This window comes from Pyrgilauda ruficollis, unplaced genomic scaffold (assembly GCF_017590135.1).
Source record: "Pyrgilauda ruficollis isolate IOZ18807 unplaced genomic scaffold, ASM1759013v1 scaffold81, whole genome shotgun sequence".
NCBI lineage: Eukaryota > Metazoa > Chordata > Aves > Passeriformes > Passeridae > Pyrgilauda > Pyrgilauda ruficollis.
Window position 1 is genome coordinate 1,391,546 of NW_024530044.1, and position 12,484 is coordinate 1,404,029.

Below are 12,484 nucleotides of genomic sequence, written 5' to 3' on the forward strand. Positions count from 1 at the left end.
GAAAAGTCAGGCAGCGTTGAGGAGCAGGGGAGCTTAAAACCAAAGGCAGAGGCAGTATGAAGCTAACAGACCAGCCCAGCCAGAAGAGGAAACAAACCTCGTTCAGCTGCATCAACTCACTATAAAAAGTCTCACAACAAACACAATTTATCGACAATCTAACAGCATTATCAGAAGTCTTGACACAGAGGGTACTTAGTAAAAGGAGAGTATTAAAAATGGCTTTTCCTCCCTCTAGTGCTCAGCACAGAGGACTTGATGATGGAAAGGGCCAAAACAGATTCTGTTTACTAGAGGTAGTGTCCTTGGTAAAAGAAGGCATCCTGGTGGACAGGCTGTCTCCAGTACTTGCCTTGGAAATGCACAATGTTTGTTTCCCTCGTGAAACTTCCCATAGCATGGGATTCCTCTTCACTTGAACAGCCCCTATGGTAATCAGGTAACATTGGTGATAGAGGAAACAGTTTTTTTCAAAAATTCTTCTTTGTCCACCAGCAACCACAAGAAAAGGCCAAGTGTGAGTTCTCATTCTGTATCCTCCCTTTCTAGGAGAAGTGTGTTTTTTGTCTCTTTTTTTCTGTTGTTGTTATTTCTGAAAGCTCAGAGCAGCTCAGTAGCATATGGAAATGGAATTTGTGTATGCATTTCATTTTCATTCTCCTCATCTTCTTCATGGACAGAATTGGCTGGCTCATCTTGCTCAGACTGTGCCCTTGTCTCAAACAGCTGCTCTTCCAGGAAAAAGCTCCCAATGCCATACTGCTCATCATGCGCCTTTGTTTCTGCAGGTGAGATGTGGGGAGATCCCAGAACAAAAGCTGCAAACCTGCCAAATTTTTAAAGGGAGAAGTTATCAGCTGGGAAATTAAAAGAAGAAATAATGTAAATTCTAGGAGTATTGCTATTTAGGAAGGAGTGTTGTAAGGACATCCCTACAGGCAGTGCAGATGAGGGGAAGTCCCAATAATGGGTGGCAACAACTACAAAGACTGTTTTTCCCAGCTCATCTTTTCAGTATTTTCTGTAGAAGTAACTTTTGCTCTTCTGGAAACCATCTGCAAGGCCTTGTGACTAAGCAAGAAGATCTAACTTTGTTTTCACATCTTGTCAGTACTTGCAGGGTAATCCAGAGTAAGCATTTGTACAGCGGGGTAGTTGGTACTTTAGCTTCTAAAAATAAAGATGTAGCATATTTGAGACAAAGGCTGTAAGAATTCAGGTGTGTTGATATTGCTAATGCAAGGAAAAAATGGCAAGAATTCTGCACTCCTACATTGGATGTAGTCACCTTGCTGCTGGTGCTGCGTGTACACTGTGGGCAAGCTGAGCTCAAGTCTTCCCAAAGAATTCCTGCCTCTGGTGAAGCTGGAGCTGCAGACTGGGAATTCTGCAGCTGCTCCAAGTAAATGCCAGAACAAAGCATGAACTTAGCACTGTCCCTATACTGCAATCCCCCACAAATCTTCCTTTCAGTGGGCAACTCCATTGAGGAGAGAGAACGGAGCTGGAGGTTTCTGGCAAGAGTGTTGGAACAGATGGCAGTTCTGACACCTGGGTAAGTGTCGACAGCATCAGAGAAATGTATGAAGAAGGAAATGCAGCTATATTCTGGAGTTCTGGTAAACTGATCAATAATTTACATTTCTGTGAGATGAATGTCGTCACCTCACTGTTCTTGGGAGCTCTGTTAGTCTAAATGGGGAACAGGTTTGCCAGGGATGAACCACAGTCTGATGCTTAATGGGAGCTGGGAGGCGTTCTCCAAATATGATTGCTGTTGGTTCTCCTTTTTATTTCCCTTTTCACAACCAGTGAACAGTCTATAACAACTCTATTAATGAATTGATGGCTAGAAAATAAATGTCTCAACTTGTTTTGTACATTTGGTGGTATTTAGTTGTACAATACAACAGTAAGCTTTCACTTTTTTATCTCTCCATCATTCTAAAGAAGGCAAGCAGCTTAGAAAGTAAGATTGTTTAACAGTAAATCTATAAAACTTGGCAGAGAGGCTGTCTGCGTGCCAGTCCAAGGAAGATGAAGATTCTGAAACTGGGTTTAACTTGTTACTGAATAAATTCCAAACTGACTGGGGTTCCTTTAAAATCGTGACACTTGGTTCTGTGGCAAGGACTAAGTCTTTGGGGCTGGCTAATACATGAAACTCTGCTCTGATCTCTTCAAGTTTTTGTTTTGACGGGAATACACTGTTATGATTAATTTTATATTCTGCAGGGTTTTCTGGCTTTGCTTGCTTGACCCTTCCTGACCTATATTTGTCTTAGGTTTATCTCTTAAGCTATACATGGCACAGCTCTTCTACCTGTTCTACTTGCTCATTGCAGGTATTGATTTCTTTCTCTGTATTCTTAGTCTTACATAGTGATACTTCAATAATAGGATTCCCTGACTGTGCAGATTTGCAGTTGGAGAGCTTAATATAGGTAATATTTGAGTTGGTATCTTCACTGTGCCCCAGTTTTACACCACAGAAGAGGGCACCGCTCTAAAACCTGGAGCAGGGCAATTTCACTGATTAGAGAGCCACCAGGGTCACTGCAAGAGCTTACAGAGGCACTCTAGAAGCCTTTAAGTTCTATGACCATGAATCAGCTGTGAAGGTCTGCAAACTCCCAAGAGTAATTTGTGGTCAGGGAGGAACAAACAGAAATTGAATGCCACCAGTAAGTAATACCCTTGAGAGGTGTGGCTGTGGTCCTGAGTGGGATGTGCAAGAGAAACACACCTGGAACAGTGCCTGAAGTGGCATTTATGTCTGCAGTGTGTTTAGGTGTGCAATGTGTTTCCTGTTTTAGAGGAGCCAGGTTTTCTTACCTGTGTGGAGCCTGGAGTTTGGATACAGCTATCCATGATGGGAAGTCAGGGCTCCTGCAGAATGAGCGCAGCTCCTCCAGAGCTCTGATAGTTTCACTCTCACCTTGTTCTCGATATTCCTCTTCAGTAAGGTATTTAAACACCAATTTTTTTGATTTAAAGTGATGCTTCATTTTTCTGGAACAAAATTAAAATAATCAGTATTTATGAAGTCTTCTGGCAAGTAATTATCTGCCCTTTTTCTCTATACCTGCTATTAACATGCATTAGTCACCTCTACCCTTTTAAGAGAACAAGCTGCATTCTTACATTTTAAGGTAAGGTATGTAATGTTTGCTAGCCTGTTTACCCTAGGTCTTAACCAAAGCTGTAGAATTTCACATGGTATTTAATGAGCTTTAGATCAGGTCCTTATTGTGTATGCATGGACTAAAATCTCACAGAATTAGAGATGGCTGCTTGCTCAGCCATTTTTAGGTGCAAAATGTGTCTGTGCAGAGACATGGGCTGAATCAAAACTCAGTCTGCATATGCTACTTCAAAGATAAGCAATGCTCTAAGCCTGTTGTGAGTTGTTTGTGTTGTTTACTAGCTAGCTTCTCTTAAATCTTGCTGTGAATTACAAAACTGAGTAGTCTGAGGCCAAAATGTTTACAATCCGATGGTTTTTTAGCTGCTGCGTAGAGATGTATAATATAATTAGATTTAAATTAGAAAGCATGCCATGTTCTGTTTCCTTCTGTCAACTGCTTTCAATTTCAATGTTGTGATGAGTTAAGATAAGCAAGGGATGAATGCCCATAAAACTTTCAGCTCTGTATAAAAACACCTGCTCCAACAGCAGCAGCAGCATTCAACTTTCCTCCTTATATCTCCTTAAAGCAGAGAACTGTAGTCGTTGTGTAGGTCAGATGGTGAAGGATCTTGCTGGCTCAGTGAGATCCACTGTTCTTAACAAGAAATATTGCAAGACTCTAAATTATTTTCATATATTTGCTGCTCTGAACTGTGTATCTGGCATCGTGGCCTCACAGTTTGGTGCTGTAGCTTAAGGATTTTGAAACAGAAAAATTCAAAAGCCCTTACTCTCCTAAGAGAGATTACCTGTAGAGCTGTATTTCTTTATAGAAGCATCAGTTCATGAAAACCAAAAAGAAAGAACTACATGGAGAATAAGCTACAATGTTTCAGAGTAAAACCTGAAAGTAAAGTAAAAGTGAACTTGTGGCCACATCATACTGATTCCAGTGTTCTGAACCTGCTTACAACAGGTGCTGATCTTACATGTTGCTTTTGAAATCGCTGTTGCTCCTCAGCTGCAGGCAAAAATTGGTCTACAACAAATGATAAATTCTCTCTAAAGTAAAAAAGCTTCAACTCAGGCCACACTTCAGCATGTAAAAAAAAGAATACACGACTAAAGCAATATGTTTTTCAAAACGAAATAGTGTGTATTAAAAAAAACCAAAACAAGCCGAAATTATTTGGTTTTTATTATTTTGGTTATGCCAGTTCTAGCCTTTGCCTCTTCCTACTTCTCTGCAGTTCAGCAAAGTCCACAGCTATGGAACAGTCTGTACTAAAGACTCTGAAGCTGGACGCCATCCATCACTGAAGGTAAAAAACAGATGTCAATTGGCAGGGCTTTTTAGAATCTTCATTTGAGTGTTGCACTTGTGCTAAAACATACTTCAAATTCAAGGATGAGCAAACACGTTGTTCCTGTATTGCTACTGCAAACACTTAGCAAGTTAAGGTCTACCTACTGCAAGCAGTTCCTGTTCCAAATCCACAATGTAAGTGGGCCTCTAGGAATACCTCCATAGTTCTGATAGATTGCTTCTATGAATGACAGGGAGAAAAACTAAAACCATGGAGAACAATATTTTGTGGCCATGTGATTTCAGTCTCTGAACTCTCCTCAAGCTCCAAGGACTATCACTTTTGAACAGCTGCATCCTGGTGATGGTACAGTGTTTTATCCCTAAGATTCCATATGAGTTCCCTGCAGCTTCTCTCACTACATGTCAAGCCAAGGCAGTATTGCTGCAGTCTCATCAATCAAACAGAAATGTTCTGGTTGCCATATGCTGTGGACTAGAAGGTGCTACATTTGTCCTTAAGAACACAGTCATACTTCTCCATTATCCACAGAACAAAACTCGTGCTTAAAACTGCCAAGTGGAAAATCATTTCTGTGTCTCTGGACCTTAAACCTTTCCTAAGGCAGTTTTTACATCTGGCAAAATTCTGAACTAGTACTTGAAATTCCTACACCATTATTGAAGTGTAGGGTTTTTTTCATGATCAGCTTCCAGTATTGAATAGCTTCCAGTATTTCCTGGTTCTCCCAGGACTTTGACATTCACAAACAGACACAGACCTGGCAATGTGACAGGCAGCACCGAGGGGGTAACACAGGCCTTTGGAGCAGAGGCTGACTGCTATGACTGCATAAGCAACTTGAGGGATGGTGACACCAAAGTAGATCAGGACAAAGGCTGTTAATTGGAGCGTCCATGTGAACAAGGTTATGCTGAGCTCTGTGGTCAGTGGCCCGTGCTGATAGCAAATGGCAAAGCTGGTAATCCCAACAGCCAGAAAATACCCTGTAGGAACAGAAAAGGACATGGAGAAAAAAATGCAAACTATTCCTATAAATTTAGCTTTGTTTCACAAAGCTTGCAGCTGCTGTGAAGGGCAGCCTACTGATTCTTGTGTTATCTTAGAGACATGATGTTTATGTGTTTTCTATTTCCAAAGTGTGCCAGGAGTTCACAAGGTTATCTGAACAGCTTTTAGCCAATGCTGTGGGCTGCACATGAATTCTCAAGGCAGGTGCCAGATCAATAGGTTTGTCAGCCCCTGCAGCCACATCCCATTCCCAATGTGTGCGTCCATTTCCCACATCCAGAAAAACTGCAGACCAGAGGAGCTGCCCTTTTGCTCTTCCAGGGAAAGTATGTAACGAGCAAATAAATGAATAAATACTGCAAGCAAAATCTGCAGTATATTAGAACTAGTCCTCTACATCAAACTCTTTGTTCAATGATACAATGTGAGTAAACACTCATTTGAGTGGATTAGGAACCTTTAGAATATTTCAACATCTATGGCTTAGGAGAAAATAGAACTCTATATGAGTCACTTGATTTTTTATGGGCAGGTATTCATCTGATCACTAAATTAAACCAAAATCTGCAGCACATTTCTTGGTAATTTTCTTACCCAACAGGTAGTTTTTGTGTTCAGACCACCACCACTGTATATTCTCTTTGAAACAGTAAATAAAATAGAGAGAGACCATCCAGGAGCCACTCATTAAAATCCAGAAGGTACTGTGCTAGAAATTAAAAAAAAAAAAAAAAAAAGAAAGAAAGAAAAAAAGGAAAAAAAAAAAAAAAAAGAGTAAATAAAACTCCATTAAAAAAATTCAAGCCAGAATCAGGACTATTGTTTCCAAAGGAACTCACAGGCAAAAACAGATGTGAAATTCTTTAGACCTACAGGGTTTGAGACTTCCACTGCACAGTCCTCTGCATGCTACAACACAGTATCAATTCCAAGCAGAGAAACTGCATCCCTGTACTTGTGTATCATGTCCCAATGTCACAGTATAACCATACTGACATGTGTTCCCAATTAACATATCTCAGCAATATTATGGGAATGCACAAGCTTTATAAAACTAAAGAAAAAAATTCACATCTGCCTGACAATGAATTGTCTTTGGTGAATGGAAGAGAATCTTAGTTGCCACTGTATTTTTATTTAGATTGATTCACAGATTCAAAGATAAGCTTAGCTCCAGTTCAATGAAAATAATTTATGTTTCAGAATGAACTCTTCTTGTACATCACCAATGCCTGTTCAGTTTAAACTCAGGAGGAAGCTAAACAGAACTTGACTCTGACCTAACTCTATTTACTTGATTCAAGCAATCCTGCAGTCATTTCAGTGCAGTTACCTGGCCACAAAACCAGAACAAGGTCAGAATCTGGCTCTGCACTGTCCCTTCTTGTTTTAGGATGAGTACTATTATTTTGTTTCATAAATGTAGATTTACCCTTGGAATAAACCTTTTAAGTGTCAACAGGACAAAGACTAGCAGAGCAAGAACACCCAGTATTATTCCAGAAAGGTAAAAGAACTTGGCACTCCTGTAAAGAGAACAAGAGAGAATATGGTGAGAAGTATCATCTGTAATTGCTTAAGATGCCAACATTTGTAAAAACAGCAGTGATGTTCAATAAGAACTTAAATCAGCTGTAAGTTAGAGTTGTAGTTATATGGTTAACAGGCCCAGTTCAGGTAGTCAATCTGTGTAAGGAAAAATTCCCAACAGATAGTTAAGGTCACTGGAGTTGTTAACAGGTTAAGAGACTGTGCTGGGGTTTTTTAAAGCTCACGCTACTTCTGATTGCATTGACCTTCTAGGCTCTAGTACACAGAAGAAAATGAAATAACCAATATGGTTCTGTACTGCTAGAGAAGTTTTATTTTAATTTAAAATGCAGAAAATGCTCCACAAACTCACAAGTTTTTTTTCCTAAGCGTATGCATTTTTAAATTTCATCTTAATTCAGAGTTAATGCTATAAAACCTATTGCTGCTCTGCTTGTTTTAGAGGTGCCTCCTGACAATTATTTTGTGACTCACTTTGCTTTGAAGTTGTGGGCACATATTTTGCTCTAACAACCGAGTATCCTCCCTTACGTGCTATGCAAAATGTGCAACAGAAGAAAGGCTGGCACAAAGGAGGGGGCAGAAGAGGCCCCAGATGGACTTTATCCTAAACATTTCCCCCCAAGGAAAGGCATCATTAATGATCAGCATTATTTAGCATTCAGCTATCCTCAGTGGTCTACAAAAGGGAAAAAGGACTTTTCTGGTCCACACGCTTGCCCAGTAAGGATTCTGGTGTCCCCCAGTGCAGGAAGCTTGGATACAAAAACCCTAACATAGCTGACTGATAAACAGCGTTAGGCACTCCAAGGTATATCACAATCTGTCCAAACACAAATGGTATGAGGAAGTTTTAAAGATATATTCAGTTCCTTATTTCACTTTCCCAAAGAACTGCCTCTTCAGCTTAGCAAACAGACCAAAGATGCACAAGCTTTGGGAAAGAAGGTCAAAAGCAGCCAGTACTCACCTGCTCAGGCTGTTTGCAAAATGGAACAGAAAAATTCCAGCTACAAACAAAAACAAGAGCTTTCCATCTAGCACTAAAAAGGGGGGAAAGAAATAGAAATTGACTTTAGACTAATTCAATCTGAAATGCTGATTATACAATATATAAACAGAAAAGTCCCAAGCTTCTTACAGAAGAGATGGTACATTCAGCAGCACTGGCAATACCAAGCCATCTGTAATCTGAACTCAAAGATTTGATACTTACTTTCTCTTTTCACCCGCACAATGTAGGGTTCAATTTTAAAGGGCTGTATTTTGAAACAAACATCCTCTCCATATTGTTTTATGCTCAGAAGAGTTTCTGTACATGTCTCCGGCTTCCAGAAGATTTGAACAGCACATGCAACAAACTCAGAAACAGTTTCTGAATTCCGACAGTTGTTTTTTTCTGAAATAGGCTCAAACCGGAACTTTTCTCTGCTGTTAACTTTTATCTAGAAACAAAGAATAGAATACACAGAGAAGCAGCTCAGAATCACTGGGGGGTTTTGTGAACTGTACTGCATATCAGCCATGCATGAGGTAATGAAAACCAATCTTAATTGTTTAGTATTGGTTATTTTTATTATGCAAAGATTAATTGTTTACAGTTACCTTACAAGGTAATTCAGAGAACTCACCAGCAGCAAAGTTCAGTGGAGGGGCCTCAATCCATCCAAAACCACAGTGGGTTTGGTTTTACTGTGGCACTTGCCCACACACAAATTTCTAACAAAGCCAGAAATATCTGACTGACCACAGTTTGTTTTGTGAATGTTCATACCTCTCCTCCTTCCTGTCCTGAACTGCAACAAATTTGACTTGCCTTTCTTTATAATGCAATCTTCATGTTGGGGACATAAGAGGGATGAGGAAAATGAAAGATAGCATAACCAGAAATTTAAATAGAAGCACATTCCTGTTGGGTGTTTTGGGGTTTTTTGGCCGGTTCCCAGTGCCCTCCCCCACCAAAGTGGTAAAAACTTGTCCATCTCCTAAGCTGAGGTGATTTTCCTCAGGATTCTGATACATTCATCAGGGCCTACCAGACAACAGAGACCCATCTGCAAAAAGGCGATGCAACGTGTAATAAACCAGGTTTGTACTGGGAAAGGAGACAAGGTATCAGCAAACAATTGGTTGTGGAAATAATCTGAACTTCCTGCTTTTAAACATTGACTCCAGGAAAGTTAGTGTCACTGATGGAGGTTTTTACCACCTGGAGCCTGTTGCCATTCACAAAAACACCTGCAACATGTTCCTGAGGAAAACAGTCCTGGGAACAGACAAAGAGATGTTCCACTTTCTTATACCTGAGAGAAAAGTCCTCCAACAGAGACAAAATGAAAAGGTTTCCTTCCTTTGTCTGGAGACATACTTCTCAGGAAAGAAAAGGAACCATGGAGATGGTTAGTTCATTCCTTTAGCTGTTACTGCTTCCACTCGTGAAGGGATTTTTATTTGCTTCAAACTAATCTCTACATATGTGTCTTGTAAGATGACCCTCTGCTAGTCAGGAGAACACACTGCTGCTGCTGTTTGTTCATTAGTCACAATCTAATGAGCCTTTGGTGTGCTGTGGTGAGAGAGCCACAGAACTGCATGTAGTCCTCAGAAGTTCCATAAAGGCAGTTGGTGATAGCCAAAAGCATTTGTTGCAGAGGTTAACAGTGATCCATCAACAGAAAAGGTGTGCAAGAAAATAATACACAATCCTAAATTAATGTTTTTGTGGCACCATCATACTCTTAAGCCAGAGACCAAACCTCACTGCATCCCAGCTGCAGGCTCATAATGCTGCATTCTTATCATGGCCCCAGCTCTTTAATTCCACAGAGATACTGCCCTGATCTTGCTAACTGGCCACAAGATTTGCTGGGAAAAGCTCACATGAAATGTACTGACTGACCCCCAGAACAGCCTCTCACCTGGATAGTCGACCACAGGTACTGTAAGTGAATGGTTCTGTTTTGCACATAACAGTAACAGTTTTCATCCTGCTTCTGGATGACATCCATCTCCTGCAATAAGCTGCAGTTTTTACCTGGGGGGAGCAAAAAAGTTAATTTTAGGCATGTGTCAAATACAAATGTCTAATTATAGTCCATTTCATTGTTGTAAATGCTGACAGAAACATGTTCAATATGATTTAGGTGGAAATTCAAATTGCATTTTTGATCAAGTCATTTAAGCTCCAAGGTAAACTGCAACACCTTTGGACCAAAAAAAAAAACAAACCAAAACAGGGTGGTATTTTTAAAAAATGTAATCCAGAAATGCTTGGCTTCAGCGTCAGTGTTTTGATGGCACTGGAATAGGGCCTCTGGGCCAAATTCACTGCTGGCATGAGTGGGTGTAACTCCACCAGAGTTCCCTGTACCAGTGGTGAATGCAACTGTGGGAGTCTGAGCAGGTAAACAGACTTACATATTAACACAGTCATTTAGCACATGACACGGCTGCTGATCACAAAAGTCATACTCCTCTCCCTCGGAATGTTTCTGATGTTAAATCACACAGCTCTTCTTTTTAGAACATTTTTTCTCCTGTCCCAGTCCAGCCATGGCATGTAATAAGGGAACTGCACTGACAGCTCACCATAAATGGTTGAATTAGAGGTGTGAATTGTTCTAACCCTCCTGAAACCTTAGTGAGCCCCTATGATCTTCAGAATTAAGATTGCACTTTTGAGCAGAAATGGACCTAAAAGATTAATGGTGCAAAGTTTTAGATACATTCTGATCTATATACACTGTAAAATATACTCTACAGTGCATTACCACAGTGTTTCAAGAACATAATTAAAGAGAAGCATAAAGGAAATAATTACACATCCGAACAGAGGGACTCATCTAGCTTACTGAATAGAAAATGTAGGTCTCAGCCAAGCTCAGTAATAACTGCTAACATGCTGTCATGCACTCACAGCAGCACAATGGGTATGTGCAGTCTCAATCCAGACAAGGAGATGCTGTTTGCAGGTAAAAACCTGCAGTGTCTCTATAAGAAAGATGAAATTAAGCTAAATTATATTTTAACAAATTTAGTTAAGCCAATGAAAAATACCGTGTGGATGTTCTTACTTAGGTTTATTATAACATTACGGAATTACTGTCCACACATGATCCTACTAAACTGATTTAACCTTAAAATTTGGGGTTTTTTTTTCTTGTGGAAAAATTACCCATCGGATTAATTTTCATCCATGGCAAATCCAGTGGGAGGGAGCACAACCACTCAGACAAGCACTGGCTGTACCTTTAGACAGGCACTTTCACAAAAGTCATCGCACAATGCTACAAAAGGATTATTTGTCACTGACGTGCTGAGACTGACGCAGCAAGGAGGTGAGGCTGGGCACTACCCAGCCTAAAACCAGGATAATCCAGCAACAGGAAATGGCAGGGCCAAAACAGCCCAGAGTGTCCACACCTCCCCTGAAGGGCATCTTAGTATTTCCTGCCACTATGGATAAAAGTATCCATCCATGTCAACGGCAATGTCATCCACGTGCAAGGCTGGCAAGTATTTTCTTACTACCCATAGTTTTAAGGCATTTTTCTTGAGAAAAATCAGCAGCTTGAGAGTTGCATCAGCTCCACAGAGTGAAACAATGGTGTTCCAAAAGGAGAGATGCTACTGAACAGGTATCTCTGAGGTGGTGCTGGGTTTAGCTACTGGGAGGACACACAGGTAGAGTAACTCTCAAATTCTGAGACTGCAAGCAAAGAAAATCAAAATTATGAGCCACCAGCATCTGCTGCAGAATCCGGAGGATGCCCAAGACTCGAGAACGTCAATGCAAGGAGGAAGCCGGTTCTCGAGTTCCTAATTGCTACTACAACTGAGCACAGCCTGCAGGGGTTTGCCTGCCCTCAAATATGTTAATAAAAGACCTGTTCCCCACCCGATTCCCCTGGCCCGAGCTCCTGAGGAAGCCAGAGGGAGCCGCACACCCAGAGGCAGCTCCCGGCCCCGCCCTTTGTGCGCCGCGGTCCCTTTGTCCGTGTGCGGGCTCGTCCGGGCCGGTTCCCAGCGCCCCTGCCCCCCGGCCACGGCCGCCACGGCGGGGCCGTCCTGCGGGACCCGGACCGCCACGGGAGAACAGGGGCACACGGCAAAGCGCCTCAGGCCGCGGCTGCCCCGGCTCGCTGCAGCTGCCGGCGGGGCGACGGGCCCGGGCCCGCCGGCCGGGCAGCGCCATGTTGGGCGGCAGCGGAACCGCGGGGCCCAGGGACAGCGGGAGCGGAGCGTGTCCCCGCTCCCGAAGGGATGGGCTGAGGAACCCCCGGCCTGTGAGCACCCGCCCTGCCCCGGGCCGGGGGGAACGGGCAGTACCTGCTGGTGGCGCCTCCCCGCTGCCCGCGGCCGCCCCGGGAAGCGCCAGCCGGACGAGCAGCAGGAGCAGCCCCGGCCCCGGGCGGGCCCGCGGGCGCTGCCAGCGGCGAGGCGGCCACGCCGGACCCATGCGGCC

The 12,484-nt window shown here is 42.3% G+C and overlaps 1 protein-coding gene across 1 annotated transcript; it reads right to left on the reverse strand.

Annotated features, from left to right (window-relative positions):
* Positions 1 to 600: 600 nt before the first annotated feature.
* On the reverse strand, positions 601 to 12,478 carry NEMP2 (nuclear envelope integral membrane protein 2). The gene is made up of 9 exons (XM_041487589.1): positions 12,349 to 12,478; positions 9,939 to 10,054; positions 8,237 to 8,465; positions 7,991 to 8,063; positions 6,902 to 6,995; positions 6,064 to 6,178; positions 5,219 to 5,444; positions 2,836 to 3,012; positions 601 to 826 (listed from the first exon to the last, which is right to left on the reverse strand). Exons 1-9 carry the CDS (start codon positions 12,476 to 12,478, stop codon positions 601 to 603), a joined length of 1,386 nt encoding a protein of 461 aa, XP_041343523.1.
* Between the last annotated feature and the right edge of the window lie 6 nt (positions 12,479 to 12,484).